Source organism: Myotis myotis, unplaced genomic scaffold (assembly GCF_014108235.1).
Source record: "Myotis myotis isolate mMyoMyo1 unplaced genomic scaffold, mMyoMyo1.p scaffold_m19_p_1, whole genome shotgun sequence".
NCBI classification, from domain to species: domain Eukaryota; kingdom Metazoa; phylum Chordata; class Mammalia; order Chiroptera; family Vespertilionidae; genus Myotis; species Myotis myotis.
Genome location: NW_023416313.1, coordinates 22,217,098 through 22,233,046, shown reverse-complemented (window position 1 = coordinate 22,233,046; position 15,949 = coordinate 22,217,098). Strand labels below are relative to the sequence as shown.

At 40.9% G+C, this 15,949-nt stretch overlaps 1 protein-coding gene across 1 annotated transcript in view; it reads right to left on the bottom strand.

The window, feature by feature from the left end:
* Nucleotides 1-3,198: 3,198 nt before the first annotated feature.
* DTHD1 (death domain containing 1) overlaps nt 3,199-15,949 on the bottom strand; it is a 58,274-nt gene continuing 45,523 nt past the window's right edge. Inside the window, exons 10-11 of the mRNA XM_036331037.1 lie at nt 9,761-9,818; nt 3,199-4,692 (exon numbers count right to left, since the gene is read on the bottom strand). Of these exons, the coding sequence (XP_036186930.1) occupies nt 4,373-4,692; nt 9,761-9,818 (378 nt within the window). The 3' untranslated portion in view covers nt 3,199-4,372. The remainder of the gene's footprint in view (nt 4,693-9,760; nt 9,819-15,949) is intronic.

Genomic DNA, 15,949 nt, shown 5'->3' with positions numbered 1-15,949 from the left:
CCACCCTCCCTGGTCTGGAACAGCTCACTTTTCAAGGTCCCTCTTGTACTTTGTTGTGGCTTGCCCAGAATGTGTGAGGAGCACCTGGCAATTTTATCTTGCCAAGCCCCAAGACTGCTGGCTTTTCTGTTTAGGGAGTGGGATGAGATAAGACTGCACTCTTCTATCCCCTTCCTCCATCTCTGCTGTCTTTGGGGAGACATTAACCATTTGCTTTCAAGTGTCCTTGGTTGGGGAAGGTAAGGGCTTGCTAATTACAAGCTGGCTGCAGGCCGCCAAACTGTTTGGCCTTGTTTAATTCTTTTTTTGTTTGTTTGTTTATTTTGTTTCAGTTTCCCTATTCCTCCTGCCTTGAAATTTCTGTAGCTTCTCGCTATCCTATAAGAAAATCACAGAAGCCCTGCGTGCTTGGCTAAGCTATGGGGAACTAGGGAACCTGCCATAGCCACTATTTTGACCTAACCCAGTATTTTCCTTTTCCTCCGAACTATTGCTCTTCGAACCCCAAGGAGCCCGCTCTGACCCTTAGACAAACTTCTCGTTCTGTACCACAGCCCTGGTTTATAACTCAGAGGGGATCCTCATGGAGAATATGTCCTCATGGAGGAATCAGACAGCAGTTGACTTTTCTTGCAAACAGTGACAGCAGTTGGAGAATTTAAGGTAGGGCCCTCTTTTGCTTATAGTTTCTTTTGTTCTTAGTTTCTCTTAATGTATTCTCCCTCTCCCTCTCCCCCTCCCCCTTTATATTATGCTCTGCTTCAACCCAAAAGCTGATTAAAACAATGATTCTCAACACTCTCCCTTAAGGTCCATGGAACCCACTCTTAAGTCCAGTTATAGCATTTCTGTGCTCTCCCACCCCACCCGCCTCATAACTAGAATGTATGGGAAGAATTTTGTTTCTCACGTTTACTCTGATGGGGGTGAGAGGCTCTGTCCACATGGTGAACACAAGCCAGGGATGCTGAGTGGCCTGCAATGCAGACGCCAACTCAGGTTACGTAAAAAATATCCCATTCAAAATGCCAATAACACCTCCATTTAGAAACACTGAGTTAGGAAAATGGAACTTTCCCCACAAAATTGAGCTGTTTTGAAAATTGGATTATGATGCCATCAAAGTCTCCCTCACTTGTTAAGGTGCTTCTATTTCACTCTCAAATGCTTCAGAATATACAATGTGATAGTGTGTATATGTCCATTTAAGCTGCATTTTTTTAGGAATAATCAATTGTTTTTCATCATAAATGTACACTGCAGATATGGTAAGCATTGGTGAAGGTAACTATGGTTTAACATCACACATTTTGTTCATTAGAATAATATACGTTAGATCTATTTTATTTGTAAAATTTGGTGTTTAATAATTAGCAAAAGGGTGGTTGTAAAGGCTTTTCATAAATGAAATTCTTGTTATTCAAAATTCTTGTTATTATAGATTGGCTCTCTATATAGTGAAAGCATTCTTACCCTCTGGTATAAAACAGGCACCTCAGTAACGAAGTCTTAGGCTTAATTGCTAAATGGTCCTATCTTACAGCCACTGTTTTGAAGGGCTTTTGATGTACCTGAATAGTCAAGTTGTGGCAAAGTAGCTCTAATTACTGGTGACTACTGTTATTTGCTGGAAAAAAAAACAAACCCACAGTATTTATGCACCACCAATTTATGATTAAGTCAATTTTCAATATTGCCCTAACCTGTCAGTCCCTTAATCAAGTCTAAGAGAACATTTAACCAATTGAGCTGGGACAAATATCAAGGATGTCAACATCACACTCCCCTCCCACCACCTCCCTCTCCCCTATCCCCATCCTTAAAATTTCTATCTATTTGCATCACTGATATGAATTAGAAATGTTGTTTTGTAAAATGAGAAGTAGAAATACAGAATGTTTAGGATATGGAAAAAATATATATATCCTTTTCCTTTCTTTTTTTTAATTTGGTGGCAGCATGCATTTGAATCCTGGTTATGTCACTCACTCACTTGTGATTGTAGGCAAGGCACTCAATCTCTCCAATCTCCAGTTTCCTCTCATAGAATGAGGCAGTGTACCTACCTCACAGGAAGTTAGGAGAATTGAGTGAGTGAATCCCTGTAAAGAGCTAAACATTAAGAGCCTGGTTCATTACAGTCAATAACAACCTGTTGATCTCATTCATTCACTCTTCCTTCAAACAAAAACATATCCCGGGGACTGTCTCTTACTTGTTTTGTTCTCCTAGCATAGAATAGATTGCCTGAACACAAATAGAATTTGTGTTCAACATATATCCATTGAATAAATAAATTTAATATCTTTTCATTGGAACTTAGCTGTTTTTTGGTACCATAGCTCTCTGACATCCTGGGAATCTGTCCACATGTCTGCTATATTCTTCTTCTTTCTGATACTTTTTGAAATGTCAATGAAAAATACTCCACTCATTAGTAGAGGAGATGCTGTCAAAGATTTAAGTAAATATCTTTTTTCCTCAATAAAGCAATTGAAGACAATCCAGGCTTTCCTGGGATGTAGGATTTCATGTTATGTGCTTCAAATTGATTCATTTTTAGATATATTTAAAAATGCTGCTTTGCTAAGAATCTTCAAACCTGATGATTAGAATATAAAGTGGCAATCTGTCAATTTGTATCAAGAGCCTTAAAAATGTTCCTAGCAGGAAATCTCATTTCTAAAAGTTTATCCCAAAGAAATAACAGTTCACATGCATATGTAGAAAAGTGGTCATTGTAGTGTTACTTTTATGAAAAGAAGGAAGTCACCTGAATCCTATATAATAAAAGCCTAATATGCTAAGTGGCCGACCATTTGTTTGACCGTTTGACCAGTTCCTATCATGCACACTGACCACCAGGGGGCAGACACTACAACTGGTAGGTTAGCTTGCTACTGGGGTCCGGCCTATCAGGACTGGTCAAAATGAGTCGGACATGCCCTGGAGTCCTCCTATGGTCCCTCCCTGGCCCCAATCATGCACCATTGGGGTCCCTTGGCCTTGCCTCTGCCCTCTCACGATCTGCAGGCTGAGGGACCCCACCGGAACACAAATCCAATCTTATACAATAAGAGGGGAAAGGTTAAGTTAATTCTGATAACCACTTATTATGCTCTCAGCTACATACTGAGGAGAAAGAACTATATATATTCACTAAAGGTAGGTACAGATGTTCATAAAAACACTGTTTATAATAGCTCCAAACAGGAATCTACTGAAATGCTATCTACAGTGGAATAGACATTTATTTGTAGTATATGCATATAATGGAATATTATATATTAATGAGAAGGAACGAACTATTGCCAAACAACATGGATGAATTTCAACAACATACAGTTGAATAAAAAAGCCAGAAATAAAAAAGTACTACATCATTACATTTTTCAAAACAGGTAATACTAAAATTAATATGGCAATGCTATGAAATGAGATTTTAAGCGGCTATTAAAACATTCAAAGACATTGGTTACTAATGTAATGTCCCTTTCATTTCATGCTGTGCAGAGAGCAAAGGGGCTTTAGGTTTTTCAAAGTCTCAGAGCTTATGCATCAGACATTAGCAGGGATTATTAGTGATGAAGGGGCTTAGATAATTACTATTTTTTTCTTTTAGTTTGTGGGTTGTTGTTTTTTTAACTTTTTAAATAGGGCTCATGTAATAAGCTTTTTCTCAAACTGATTTATAAACAGTTTTTTCCTAAGTAGGTGAATTCTTTCAGATCCTCTGCACTTCCCTCATCCCACTAGTAATAAAACATGAGGTTTTCCCCTATTCCAGGCTACATTTTAGTAAAAGAAAGGTTTGTGGCAGTCAATGAAAGAAGTGTTATTCTATTTTTAACTTATTTAGAACCTGTCTGTTTTCTGAAAGTGATTTGCTATCATCTAGGTCAGATCTCCGCAGCCCAGTTTATTTGGCATTGTTACCTATGGGCTCCACTGTATCGCGTAATGAAGGTTAGTTGCTTGGAATCCTGGATAACTATTTTCCTTTTATGTAGCTAGATAACAGTGTATTGTTGCCTAGATTGCTATTGTTAAAACAATAAAAAGGGATTCTATATATCATATCTTTCCTTTACACTTAGAGACTTCACCTATTAAAATGTGAACCGAGCAAACGCTACTGCAAAGTGCGGCTGGACCCAAGACGGTCATGCTTGCACAACACATATCACTGACCCATGAAGGAGCACTCAGACCTAGGAATCTTTTTATTGTCTGACTAGTGCTTTGCCCCTTGTCTCGGTAGCACATCTATCAGATAGATTCACTTCAGACACCATTCCCGGGAGCCCCTACGAAAATGTTGACAGAAAACAATCTTACAACCAGCTCTGACCCAAAGGAAGAGCAGCCGGCTTTACTCTGCCACCTCAAACCACTGCTGTGGATCGGTGAACACTTTATTTTCCCACTTGAACTTGAGCTCTTCCGAAAGATCACTCCTGCCGATCTTGCGGAGATGGCGAGCCAGAAGGCGAAGTTTATCGGTGGAATTCGGGAGTGATTTCTTCCAGGAGCAGAGGAGTTCGTGGATCTGTTCTGTGAGATCATCTGGGTTTTTCAGTTTGATGAGCTGAATGGTGCTGCGGCGAAGGGGGAGGGATGAGGAGAGACTCGTGGCGTTTTCTTCTGAGAGCTCCTCGGCCAACCAGTAGAGCAAGTTATCCCACAGGGCTTCTGCCAGGCACAGGGGAACAGTGTTAGGACTCTCTCTTGGGGCCTGTGCTCAGCTCATCCTCCATCCCTGTTCACAGGAAGCTAAGTGCTCTCTGGTTTGTCCCCTGAGCAGCAGAAAGATTTGGGAACCACCCAGTTGGACCATTGAGAGCCTTTGAATTTCTGCGGTCTTCTCCTACAGAGGGTTGAAAATGCTTCTCAAATGTCAACTTTCCTAAGAGCCAAATGGGCTTGTGCAATAGTTTGTCACCCTGCCTCAGAGAGTCTACTTAATTAGGACACTGAGCGGGGCAAAACTTGGAATTTTTAACCAGCCCCCAACCCTATTATAAGTAGCATGTATGGTAAAGGATATTTTTTAGGTTCAAAAAATACTTTCCTTAATTAGTACTAAGCTGATGCCTAAGTGTTAGGAGCACGTGGACAATTGTCACACACACACACACCACTACAGACTCCCACAAACTCAACAAGATCCATTCCCCACAGATCAGTTCTGTGGAAGGTTCTCCATGCCAACATTTCCCCTGGCCTCCAGGCTAGTATTCAGAACCACAAACATCTCCTTTGAATATATCCTGTGTGCTCAGCATGCTTCTTCCCTTACCCTGTGACTCTCATCTACCACCTAACCTCACGATTCATTTTTCTGTTGTTATTTTCTTCATTGTGTAACTCAGACCCATCACTCTCAGTAATACCCCCAACCTTACTCTCTCCTTCCACATCCAGCACTAGTCTGCCTCACAGTCACTTTCCCACTCATGCTCACCCCTGCACCACTTTCCCCAATCAACTTGTCCATCCCCAATCCTGACTCACACTACCTTTCACTCAAGTATTCCTTCCCATGGACCTGCTCACTCAAACACACCTGATTTTACACTATGAGTCATTCCACTTTTCTGTGAAGGCTACCAGGAAGTGGAGTCAACACATTCTTGCTCTCCATTGTCACTTTCAAACGAGCATTCTGCAGTATATGGATTTTGAATTCCATGCTACAGGCCTTTCTCTCCCTGTCCACATCATCTGTCTGTTGCCTTCAGCAGGCAGAATTATCAGCAACTGCCTTGGCCATCAGTACCATCACTGACCGCATAGTTCCTTAATCTTGTCAACATCAATGATTTGCGTATGACTCCATGTTGGATACTGACTCTCATGGCCAGTTCTCATGTTTCATCATCAACCAGAATTATTCCACCTCCTTGGCCTCAGCTTCTCCATGTTACTGCCCACCAGCACCTCCTAAGCTTCCACAGCCTCTGTTTCATTGCTCCTGCTTCATATTCTTCTTGCCCCCATCACTACTAATATACCAATTCCTTTGATGCCCTCAGTCATTCGGTCAAACCTACTGGGTGTCACATGCTGCTTCTAACAACCAGCTGTGTACATTAAGAAGGGTCTTGGATCTTCCTTAAACTATGCTGTCCTCTTTAGCTTTCATTGCTCTCAACTTGTCCATCCCCAACCCTGCTTGTCTCACACTACATTTAACTATCAGGCCGTCTAGGGTTATGAACCTATGGTGAATGTGATCAAGAAACTATGTTTTTTCCACTATTTAAGCCCTTAGTAGATTACAAATCCATTAAAAAATATTTTCCCTGCAATCCATTTAAAGTTTTCCAGAGCAATGCCCCATCCTTAAGGATCTTCTACCATCCTTAAGCCCCACACTCACATGCATTCTGTGTCACTCAGCCAATGTCTGTTTCTCCTACTTTACCCAAAGCCATTTGACCTAAGTTCTCATAACCTTATTTTCATTTCACAATCATTTTCTTACAAAATCTAACTCCTGGTGTTTGCCACATTCCATCCATCACAGTGTTTTTCATCATCATTCCCCTTCACACCTGTTCCTTAATCTCCTCCTCACCACAGGTTCTTGCCATACTTCTTATAAGCACTCGCAAGCCTCCTATTACCCTGCTTCTGCTACTCTTTCAACCTACTGAGCTATTTCTTCCTTCCCTTCCCATAAAATCTTTTATGTTTGTTTTCAGAGCTAAAGGACAAGGATCTTTATTTTACCTTTTTTTTAAACTTTCAATATTATTTTGTGTTGGTTTCAGGTGTACAGCATAGTGGTTAGACAATCGCATAGTTCACAAAGTGCTCCCCACGATATTTCCAGTATGCACCTGGCACCATTTATAGTTATTGAAATATTATTGGCTATATTCCCTATACTGTGGTTTCTCTTCAGATTGTATAAATGTTACACCTTTTACCATAAAATCTTTTAATGCCTAATGTAAACTTGATGCCTTGAGTTCATCTCTGCCGGCTCACTTCTTAAACCCTTGCTTTAGGGATTCTGGACCCTCTTTTAAAACTCTACTGAAGCCTTTCCATTTTTCCCAGAGCCCTCCTAATTAATCCTTAAACAGCTGATTCTCAGTCTGTCTCATCTGACTTCACAAGGCGTTTTACCACTTCCCTTGGGTTCCCTCTTCTGCCACATGGCTCTTACTACGTTGCTGAGTCTCTTCCTCCTGATACAGCTGAATTAGTGCTTCCAATCTCAGAACTCTTCTATTTCTATCCTCCCCCCTCATTGAACTCATCAACTCTTATTGCCTCAGCCATCTATTCTTTGTGAAACAGCCCAGATCTCCTAGATCTTCATCTATGGCTTTGTTTTCCTAGATCCTGGTATAGCATATGCAATGTTCATCTCCCAGTTATCTTTACCAGGATATACCACCCTCTATTTCTCAAATCAAAATCAACTTTGGCCTTTCCTTCTTGCACCTGATCCTTCACTCCATCAAGTTTTTCAGTAAATGTGACCACTCAATTGAGTAAGCTAAAACATGTTATATTATTCTAATTTCCCAAAGCCTATTTCTTATCCCCTGTACCAAAGTTCAACTGGTTCTAACTCTACTGGTAAACATGTCTCAGCTATTTCCCTCAGTTTTCGGCCTTACTGACCCACTCTTGGTCATGACCTATCTCTCTTTTCTGGAGAATTGTAGGAACCTGGGTTCTAATTCATATCCCTGCTATCAGTTTTGCCTAACTTTAGTCTCCCACACAACTAATAAAGAGAAGTTTTCAGTCTAAGCAGATCTTATTTGTTCCTTGTTAATACATCTCTCATAAACTATTGTCTGAATGCCTTAACTAACTTAGCCTTTAAAGCTTTTTATAGTTTAATCCTGCTCTAACCTCACCTTCCATCACCCTTCCTGCAGCAGCTCAGATGGTATTGGTCCTGTAAGACCACAAAGTGTAACAACCTAGGACTTCCTGGTGCAGGTAGAGTAGGGTGCCCTGTGCCCTCTTGTGGTTGTGACAATGGCAGTGAGAGTTATTTGAACATCAGATTCTTCAAAAGTTAACAAACTTCCTGGGCTTTCATCTACTGCTGTTTTTCATTTAGTTTCGTTTGGTTTCTTGTTTGGCGGAGGTGTGTGTGGGGAATAGGGGGTAGCTTTGGTGTTTTCTGTTTTGTTTTGCTGTGTCACCTGCTGTCTCTTTGAAAGCAGTTTTAGTGCCTCTGAGAGAACGTGTAGCACTAAGGTTTATTCCCAGCCTACTTTCTTCTAGTGTAATTCAGTAAAGCCTGGACATTTTCTGTACAAATCTATAAAGGTAATCCCTGAAGGGAAGGCTTTGCCATCAGTGGTGGGTTTAACACAGAAGTGAAACACACTCATGTGTTTTCTGGAGACCAATAAATGATTAAAGTCATTATTAACATCACAAAATGAATTGTTTCAAAGGCTAAAATAGAATAAAACTGTCCAATTCTACCCTGCAATCCCCATCATTGTTACGTAAGTGATTTATGCATAACCACAATAAAAAGCACAGGTTTCTATTGTGGTTTCATACCAGTATACCTCCATTTAAAATCTATTGCCCTCAAATGTAGATTTGAGGTGACCAAACTTTAAGACTCACAATTAACAGTCAGCATTTCAGAAAAAAACTGCACTGGTCTACTTACCAAACTAAGCAATTACGAGTTATCTTAGTAAAATATTGCTTAGTAGACTTTATATTTCTTATAGATTTTAATATAAATTTAACTATGTCTACATTCGAGTATGCTTTGAATTAAACATGCATGACTTCCAAAGGAAAACATTTATTAGGGTGATAAACTTAATGATTATTGAACTGCAAAGTTCTCTATTCATTTTTATAAAAGGATTTGCATAAAATATCCTATATAATAAAAGCCTAATATGAAAACTGACCAAACAGCAGAATGACCAGTCGCTATGATGAGCACTGACCACCAGGGGACAGATGGTCAATGCAGGAGCTGCCCCCAGCCCGCAGGCCCCAGGCCAGCCAAGGCGAGTATAAGCGGGCCCCCCATCACCCCGCCGGTCACCCTGCAAAGGGAGGTGACCAGTGGCAGCAGCGGTAGGGGGCAGGGCCGGCAAGAAGGTGGTGCCAGGCCGGCCAAGGTGGGTGCCAGCAAGGGCCCCCAAATTGCCTTGCCGGTCGCCCCACCGATTGGCCCTGATCGCCAGCCAGGCCTAGAGACCCTACCCTATATATTGGGAACAGTTTCTTAGATTTAAAAATTAAAACCTGGCGAGGCTACTCTCACTCTGAAAAAACAGGATGATGCAGTGATGATATGGATAGACTCTTGCGCATTTTGTGGTCAGCCCTGATTCTGACACTTATAACTGTGTGACAAAGATAATTACTTATCTCTGCTTCAGTTTTCCACCCATAAGATGGGGAAAATAGTACTATTACTTCAGAAGGATCATGTTACATACTACTTTTTATAATCAGGGCAAAAAAATGTAGCTGCCCATACAACAGCAAGGTGCCTTTCACCTGTGTGAAAAGTATGGTCACTGGTGCATGCAGCCTCCCGGATTGCAAGAGGGATGTCTGACTGCTGGTTGAGGCCCATAAATTGGCAGTCAGACATCCACCAAGGGGTCCCGGATTGCAAGAGGGCACAGACCAGGCTGAGGGACCCCCCTGCCCCCCCACCCCCCATGCATGAATTTCGTGCACCAGGCCTCTAGTATAATATAAGAGAGAAAAGGCAGCTCTGTAGTGAGGGCACTCTTACCTAGAGGATCTGTAGAAATTCTTTTCGTACTCTGTGGCCGGTTGATTAATTTTTCATGCTATTGGGGGAAAGAGACATAGACTAAGTAGAAGAAATCATTAATTTGTGAACAAGTCACAAATAAAAATCCATCTGAACCTCACCCGTATTTGAAAGCAGTATTGAACTGCATACCTTGCAAATTAGATTGTGTATTTGTGCATGCATGCTCAGCAATTGCTTTCCTACGATGAGGCAAAATATGTTAACCCAAATCTTTCAAAAAATTTAAATCTGAGAATACACATTTAGCCCTGGCTGGTGTGACTTTATTGGCTGGGCATTGTCTCAAGCACCTAAAGGTCAGGGTACATTCCTCGGTTGCAGGATCAATCCTTGGGAGGAGGTTGTGCAGGAGGCTGCCGATGATGTTTCTCTCTCCCTCTCCATTCCTCTCTCTCCAAAACTCAATATAAAAATTTTAAAAAAGAACACAGATTTAACTATTGTTATAGCAGTTATCTGTGAGTAAACATTTTTCCAAGTATAATTTAAAACTATTAAACCAGCAAGCTACCTCTGTGCTGTAAACATAGTATTTTGGAAAGGACTTCATGGGGCAGACACCTGTTGTGACACACAGCACAGGACCTGGCACCTAATGACACTAAAACAATAGTGTTAATGAATAAATGAGCGAATCAGTGTGCATACAGAATGCTAAAAATAATCAAGTCTTTGAGCGGATATTATTCTAAAACCAATAGTTTATCAAGATGTAATAAAAAATATAATCATTACTTTTCTACACTGTCTGTAGAATAGTCTGTTCTCATTCAATCTGGGATCATTAGAAACAGCACAGGAAACAAAGTAAAAACATCTGGGTTTGGAAACCTGTTCTGTGCTCCGGACACTTTATCTCCTCTATCTCAGCTCTGAAAAGTGATTTATATATTTTTTAAAAACACACATCACAAAATTCTGTACACAGTGTTCATAGCAGCTCTACTTGTCGTAGCCAGAAAACTGAAAACAGCTAATATTTTCTGCAATAGGTGAGCAAAGTGTCACACGTCTACATGGTGGGATACTTTTCAGCAATAAAAAGGACAAGTCACTGATACATGCAACAACTTGCATGGACTTCAGAGAACTCAGCTGAGTGAAAAGGTCACCCATACCCTGGTTTCATTTACATGACATTCTTGAAATTACAAGCTTATAAAGATGTAGGACAGATTAATTATTGTCAGGCATTAGGGATGGTGGGGGAATGACCGTTAGCGGAAGCACAAGGGAGATCTTTGTGGTGGATGGGAAAGTTCTGTATCTTGAGTGCAGTGGTTCCACAAATCTCACACGTGATAACATGACATAGAAGTGTGCATGCACTTCGATGACAACTTCCTGTTTGATGTCATACTCTAGTCCCGTAAGATGTAACCACTGAGGACAACTGAGTGAGGACTATATGGGACCTCTCTGTATTATTATTTTTTTCAATTTATGTGAATCTATAATTATTTCAAAATATTTTTTTAAAAGCCTACTTTACAGCGATGATTCAAGGAGAATGGAAATTCTCTATGCAAATGAGTAGAACACTGTCTAAATCATAATGAGTGCTCAATACAAATTGATTAATTCTGAATATAATTTTGTAGAGATTCTTGTCATAGCCATTACATAAATTTTATATAAAGTTTTATATATATATATATGTATACACACACACACACACACACATATATGTATGTATTTCCCCTTAAGAAATTTTAATCATCCCTAGCCAGTTTGGCTCAGTGGATAGAGCGTCAGCCTGTGGACTGAAGGGTCCTGGGTTCTATTCCCATCAAGAGCATATACTCAGGTTGCGGGCTCGATCCCCAGTAGGGGGCATGCAGGAGGCAGCCGATCAATGATTCTTTCTCATCATTGATGTTTCTATCTCTCTCTTCCTCTCTGAAATCAATAAAAATATATTTTTTTAAAAAGAAATTTTAATCTGAGGCAATTAAGAAACAACAAACGAACAACTTAAGTTCAAATATACTAATACTGTAGCACTGCAAAATACACAGAATTTTCAAGACATCAACTATGTGCTTAAAACTCTCAAAACAAGAAGAGAAATGCCAAATTAAATAGTGCAGCACATTCTACCATACCCATCAAAGGGCACGTGGACTTGACTGAATCCAGGACAAGAGATACATGTTGCATTTTTTCTTCTCTTCACATTAATAATTCTCCCCTCAGTCATTTTTTTTTTTTCTTCAGAGATGTCTCCTAGCATCTTGATGCATTCAGAGTGATTCTAGTGTTTATATATATGTCTTTTCACACGCATGAAATGCAAGCCAAGCCCTTCGTCTGGCACAGAACCATGGAGGTGGTGGAGTGTGGCGGAGCAGCACAGGACACCCTGGCTCTTTAAGGCGTCCAGGCCGGGCCCTGTGCTAGCCTCACACATGACCTCTTCATCAGGGAAGTTCAATGACCCTTCCCCTTCCCCTCCTGTTTTCTTGTATTGCTGGATTTTTATCTGTGCGTTATTTTTGCCTTGCATAGTACTTTTGAAATCTCCCTGGTGCTCAGGGTCAGCTCCAAGCCAAACCAGGAAGCCTTTGCTTGTCCTATACAGTATCCCCTCCCACAGGTTCCCAGCATCTACACGTGGTTCCCTAGTCAGTGGTCGGCAGAGCCAAATATCAACAGTACAACGATTGAAATTTCTTTTGAGAGCCACATTTTTTAAACTTAAACTATATAGGTAGGTACATTGTCATTAGCTTAATTAGGGTACTCCTAAGGCTTAGGAAGAGCCACACTCAAGGGGCCAAAGAGCCGCATGTGGCTTGCGAGCCACAGTTTGCCGACCACGGCCCTAGGTGACTCCCTTGGTGGAACTGCCTCTAATTATTCCCTACTTTCCTCTCCCAACCAAAAGGTGCTATGCTGTTGTATCTTCTCAGATTCCACTTTTTGCTGAAAGAAGGTTTGTTATTTCTCTGAGGTAACCTGCTTTTATGTTGACGCTCCCCAGAATTTTACACATATTTTAAGCACTAAGTGGTAATAATGACAAAAAAGTCTCTCTTCGAATCTGGTGGCACTATCCCATTTTCAATGGTAACTGGGGTGCTCACTAATTCCAAGGACACGCACAATGCTGTTGCCATTTAGCAGATATAGAAATAATAAGTGATAGACCTCTCCCCTTGAATTTGCACTTGCCTACAAGTTCTTTGGTGTCTACTGCAGAACCAGAGTTTGTGTAGCAATGTGCTAAGGATTTTAAGACCCTGAAAGCTCCCTCTAACATGGATATCACAGAGCAGGACAGCTAACCTCAGTGTAATGCAATCAGCAACAAGGATAACAAAAAAAATGTCATGCCGATGTTATTATTTCTTATCATTTACCCTTAGGCACTTACGCATGAAGAGAATTTCACAAGTAATTGTTACAATATCATGTGGCAACCACTCCTCCATGCAGCCTTAACCCTCACATTCCTCCCACCCCCGCACACTTATTGCAGATTTTTCTGGTAAATAGGTCATTTCTTTTGTCTATCATTTCTGGTAAATAGGTCATTTCTGTTGTGTACTATGTTTTAGACAATATACAAGTGAAAGTGATATGAATAATAATAGATTGAGGAAGTATATATAATAATTATATTTCTGTGTATCTTTAGCATGGATTTTACCATAAACCTTTTAGATGCCATGACTAAGTACCAGTTTTCACTGCTTATTGTGCTCTGTATTTATTTTGCATAGAGGCCTCTTCAACTAAGTAATAGCTGCTATTTGCTTAGCTTGAGTTCATCTCTTGCTTCATAATAGTAAACATTTATATTCTCAGTCTTTATAATGTACAAATCCTATAGAATCCCCATTGCAAATAAGTTAGAATATTCATCAAAGAAGTAATCTGGTCAAAAGAGTGATGTTAGCATTAAAAGTTTGTGCTGCCGGCATGGGTTCAACTACAAATCAAATAAAAGCTTCCTTCAGAGTTGAGTGAGGACAAACTGGTGTGAACTGGGCTAAACTTTTGGTTTCCAGTAAGGCATGTAAGAAGCGGGAAGCTGCTACTCTGTCCTAACAACAAGGAAAAAGCTGAACAAACGGAAAAAAATCAACAACTCTCTTTATATCTGGAAGAGAAATAAGGTCACAGGGCAAACCCCTGTCCCATTTTGGAAAAGACTGACAGTTGATATGGCGACTTTCCAAAGCAGAAACCCACAAGCACTGACCAGCAGGAACTAACCACCCCCCCAACCCCCCAAGAAAACCTGAACTATAATTGACAAGTTGCTGGAGGCTCAGTGTCCACACAAGACTGGGAGTTACAAACCCTAGGGGACACCTCAAGGATGCTCCCACACTTTTGTGAATGTCACCTCCAGGAGCTCAACCAGCTTCTCACAGTGACTATCTGAAAAAAATCCCCTTGTCCATCTGGCAGGGAGAGGGCAAAAGGGACCATTTTCAAATACACCACAGCATTCTGTTCTTCTTACCATAAAAAGGTCGGCTCTCCAAAGAAACAATTTAACCAAAGCCTCCCCTGCTGGGGGGGGGGGGGGTTCAGCACCTCACTAACCGGGGGGAAGGGAGATACCTAACTTCAGGGTCTAGATTTGCCAAACACCCTGAAGGGGCAAAGATATGAGAAGCAATGGCACAGAGTTAAGAGTGGCAGATGTGAAGGAAGCAGGAGTCTCACTTACTCAGGGAAGAAGAAATACACCAGCATAAAAGAGGAATGACTTTGAAGTCTGGGTCCCAGCATTCACAGCCTTTGCCTGGGTAAATCATGCAAGTTGAGGCAAGCCATCCAAATATTCTCACTAAACTCCAGCTGGTGAGACAGAGATGATGGGCCTGACCTCTGAAGTATGCTGTGAGGGTGGATGGAAATACTGTCTGTAAAGGACGCAACCCACAGTGGCAGTTCAACAAATGGTTGCAGAGACATACAAGCCGAATGCAATGTGTGGGCATTTTTAGAACCCTAGAACCCTGGGGTGTGTTTTTTTACAAATTAACCATTAAAAAAAAAGTAAGTCATGAATATAGCACATGCTGAATAGTAGATACTATCCTATTATAATAAAAGGCTAATATGCAAGTTGACCAAATGGCTGAATGACTGGTTGCTATGACATTCACTGACCACCAGGGAGCAGATGCTCAATGCAGGAGCTTCTGTCTGGTGGTCAGTGTGCTCTCACAGGGGGAGCACCACTCAGCCAGAAGCCAGGCTCACGGCTGGCAAGCACAATAGCAGTGGTGAGAGCCTAGCCCACCTCTGCAGCAGTGTTAAGGATGTTCGACTGCCAGCTTAGGCCCGCTCCCCAGGCCTAAGCCATCAGTCAGACATCCTTCGAGGGGACCCAGACTGTGAGAGGGCTCAGGCCAGGCTGAGGGACTCCCCTCCCAAGTGCACAAATTTCGTGCACTGAGCCTCTAGTTAAATTGATAATAACTCATTTTATGTATGACATTCTTATCTCTTAAAGACACATACAGAATTATTTACAAGTGATATAGTAGCTGTGGTTTGCTTTAAAATACTCAAACAAACAAGCATACCCAGAGGTATTAGATAAAACAAGAATGGCAGAAAATGATGGGTGATGGGTCCATGTAGGTTCATTGTATATTTTCTCTATTTTGTGTGCCTCTGAAAATTTCCACATGAACATATGTACCAAAAAAAAGAAACAACACACACATACACAAACAAACAAAACAACAAAAAAACAACAACTTTAGAAAAATATCTTAAAAGAGAGCAATATCAGTTCATCAATATCCTGTTGCTTTCCTCGTGGATTTATTCTAATTGCACACACAGTGTAGAACTTCCTGATGGCTTGGACAGAAATGCAAAGTGCTTTTACACAGAGAGATAAGAAGACCAGAATAAAGCCACAGAGAAATAAGATTACTGTGCAGAGGGGGGCCGGGGAGAAATGGGAACCAAGTTGAGAGCAATAAGAGCTGACCCAAAGTGGTTTCAGTGGAGATAAATCTAGAAATTAAGTTTTTTTGGACATGAAATCAGGCTGCTGCCAATTCTTAAAATAATGAAGTTCTATGTCTTTGCTTAATGCAGTTCTTTCTTGGTTTTAAACCCCTGCAGTCAAACTTAGGTTCTGTTACTTCATTCTTTTTTTCAATTGCT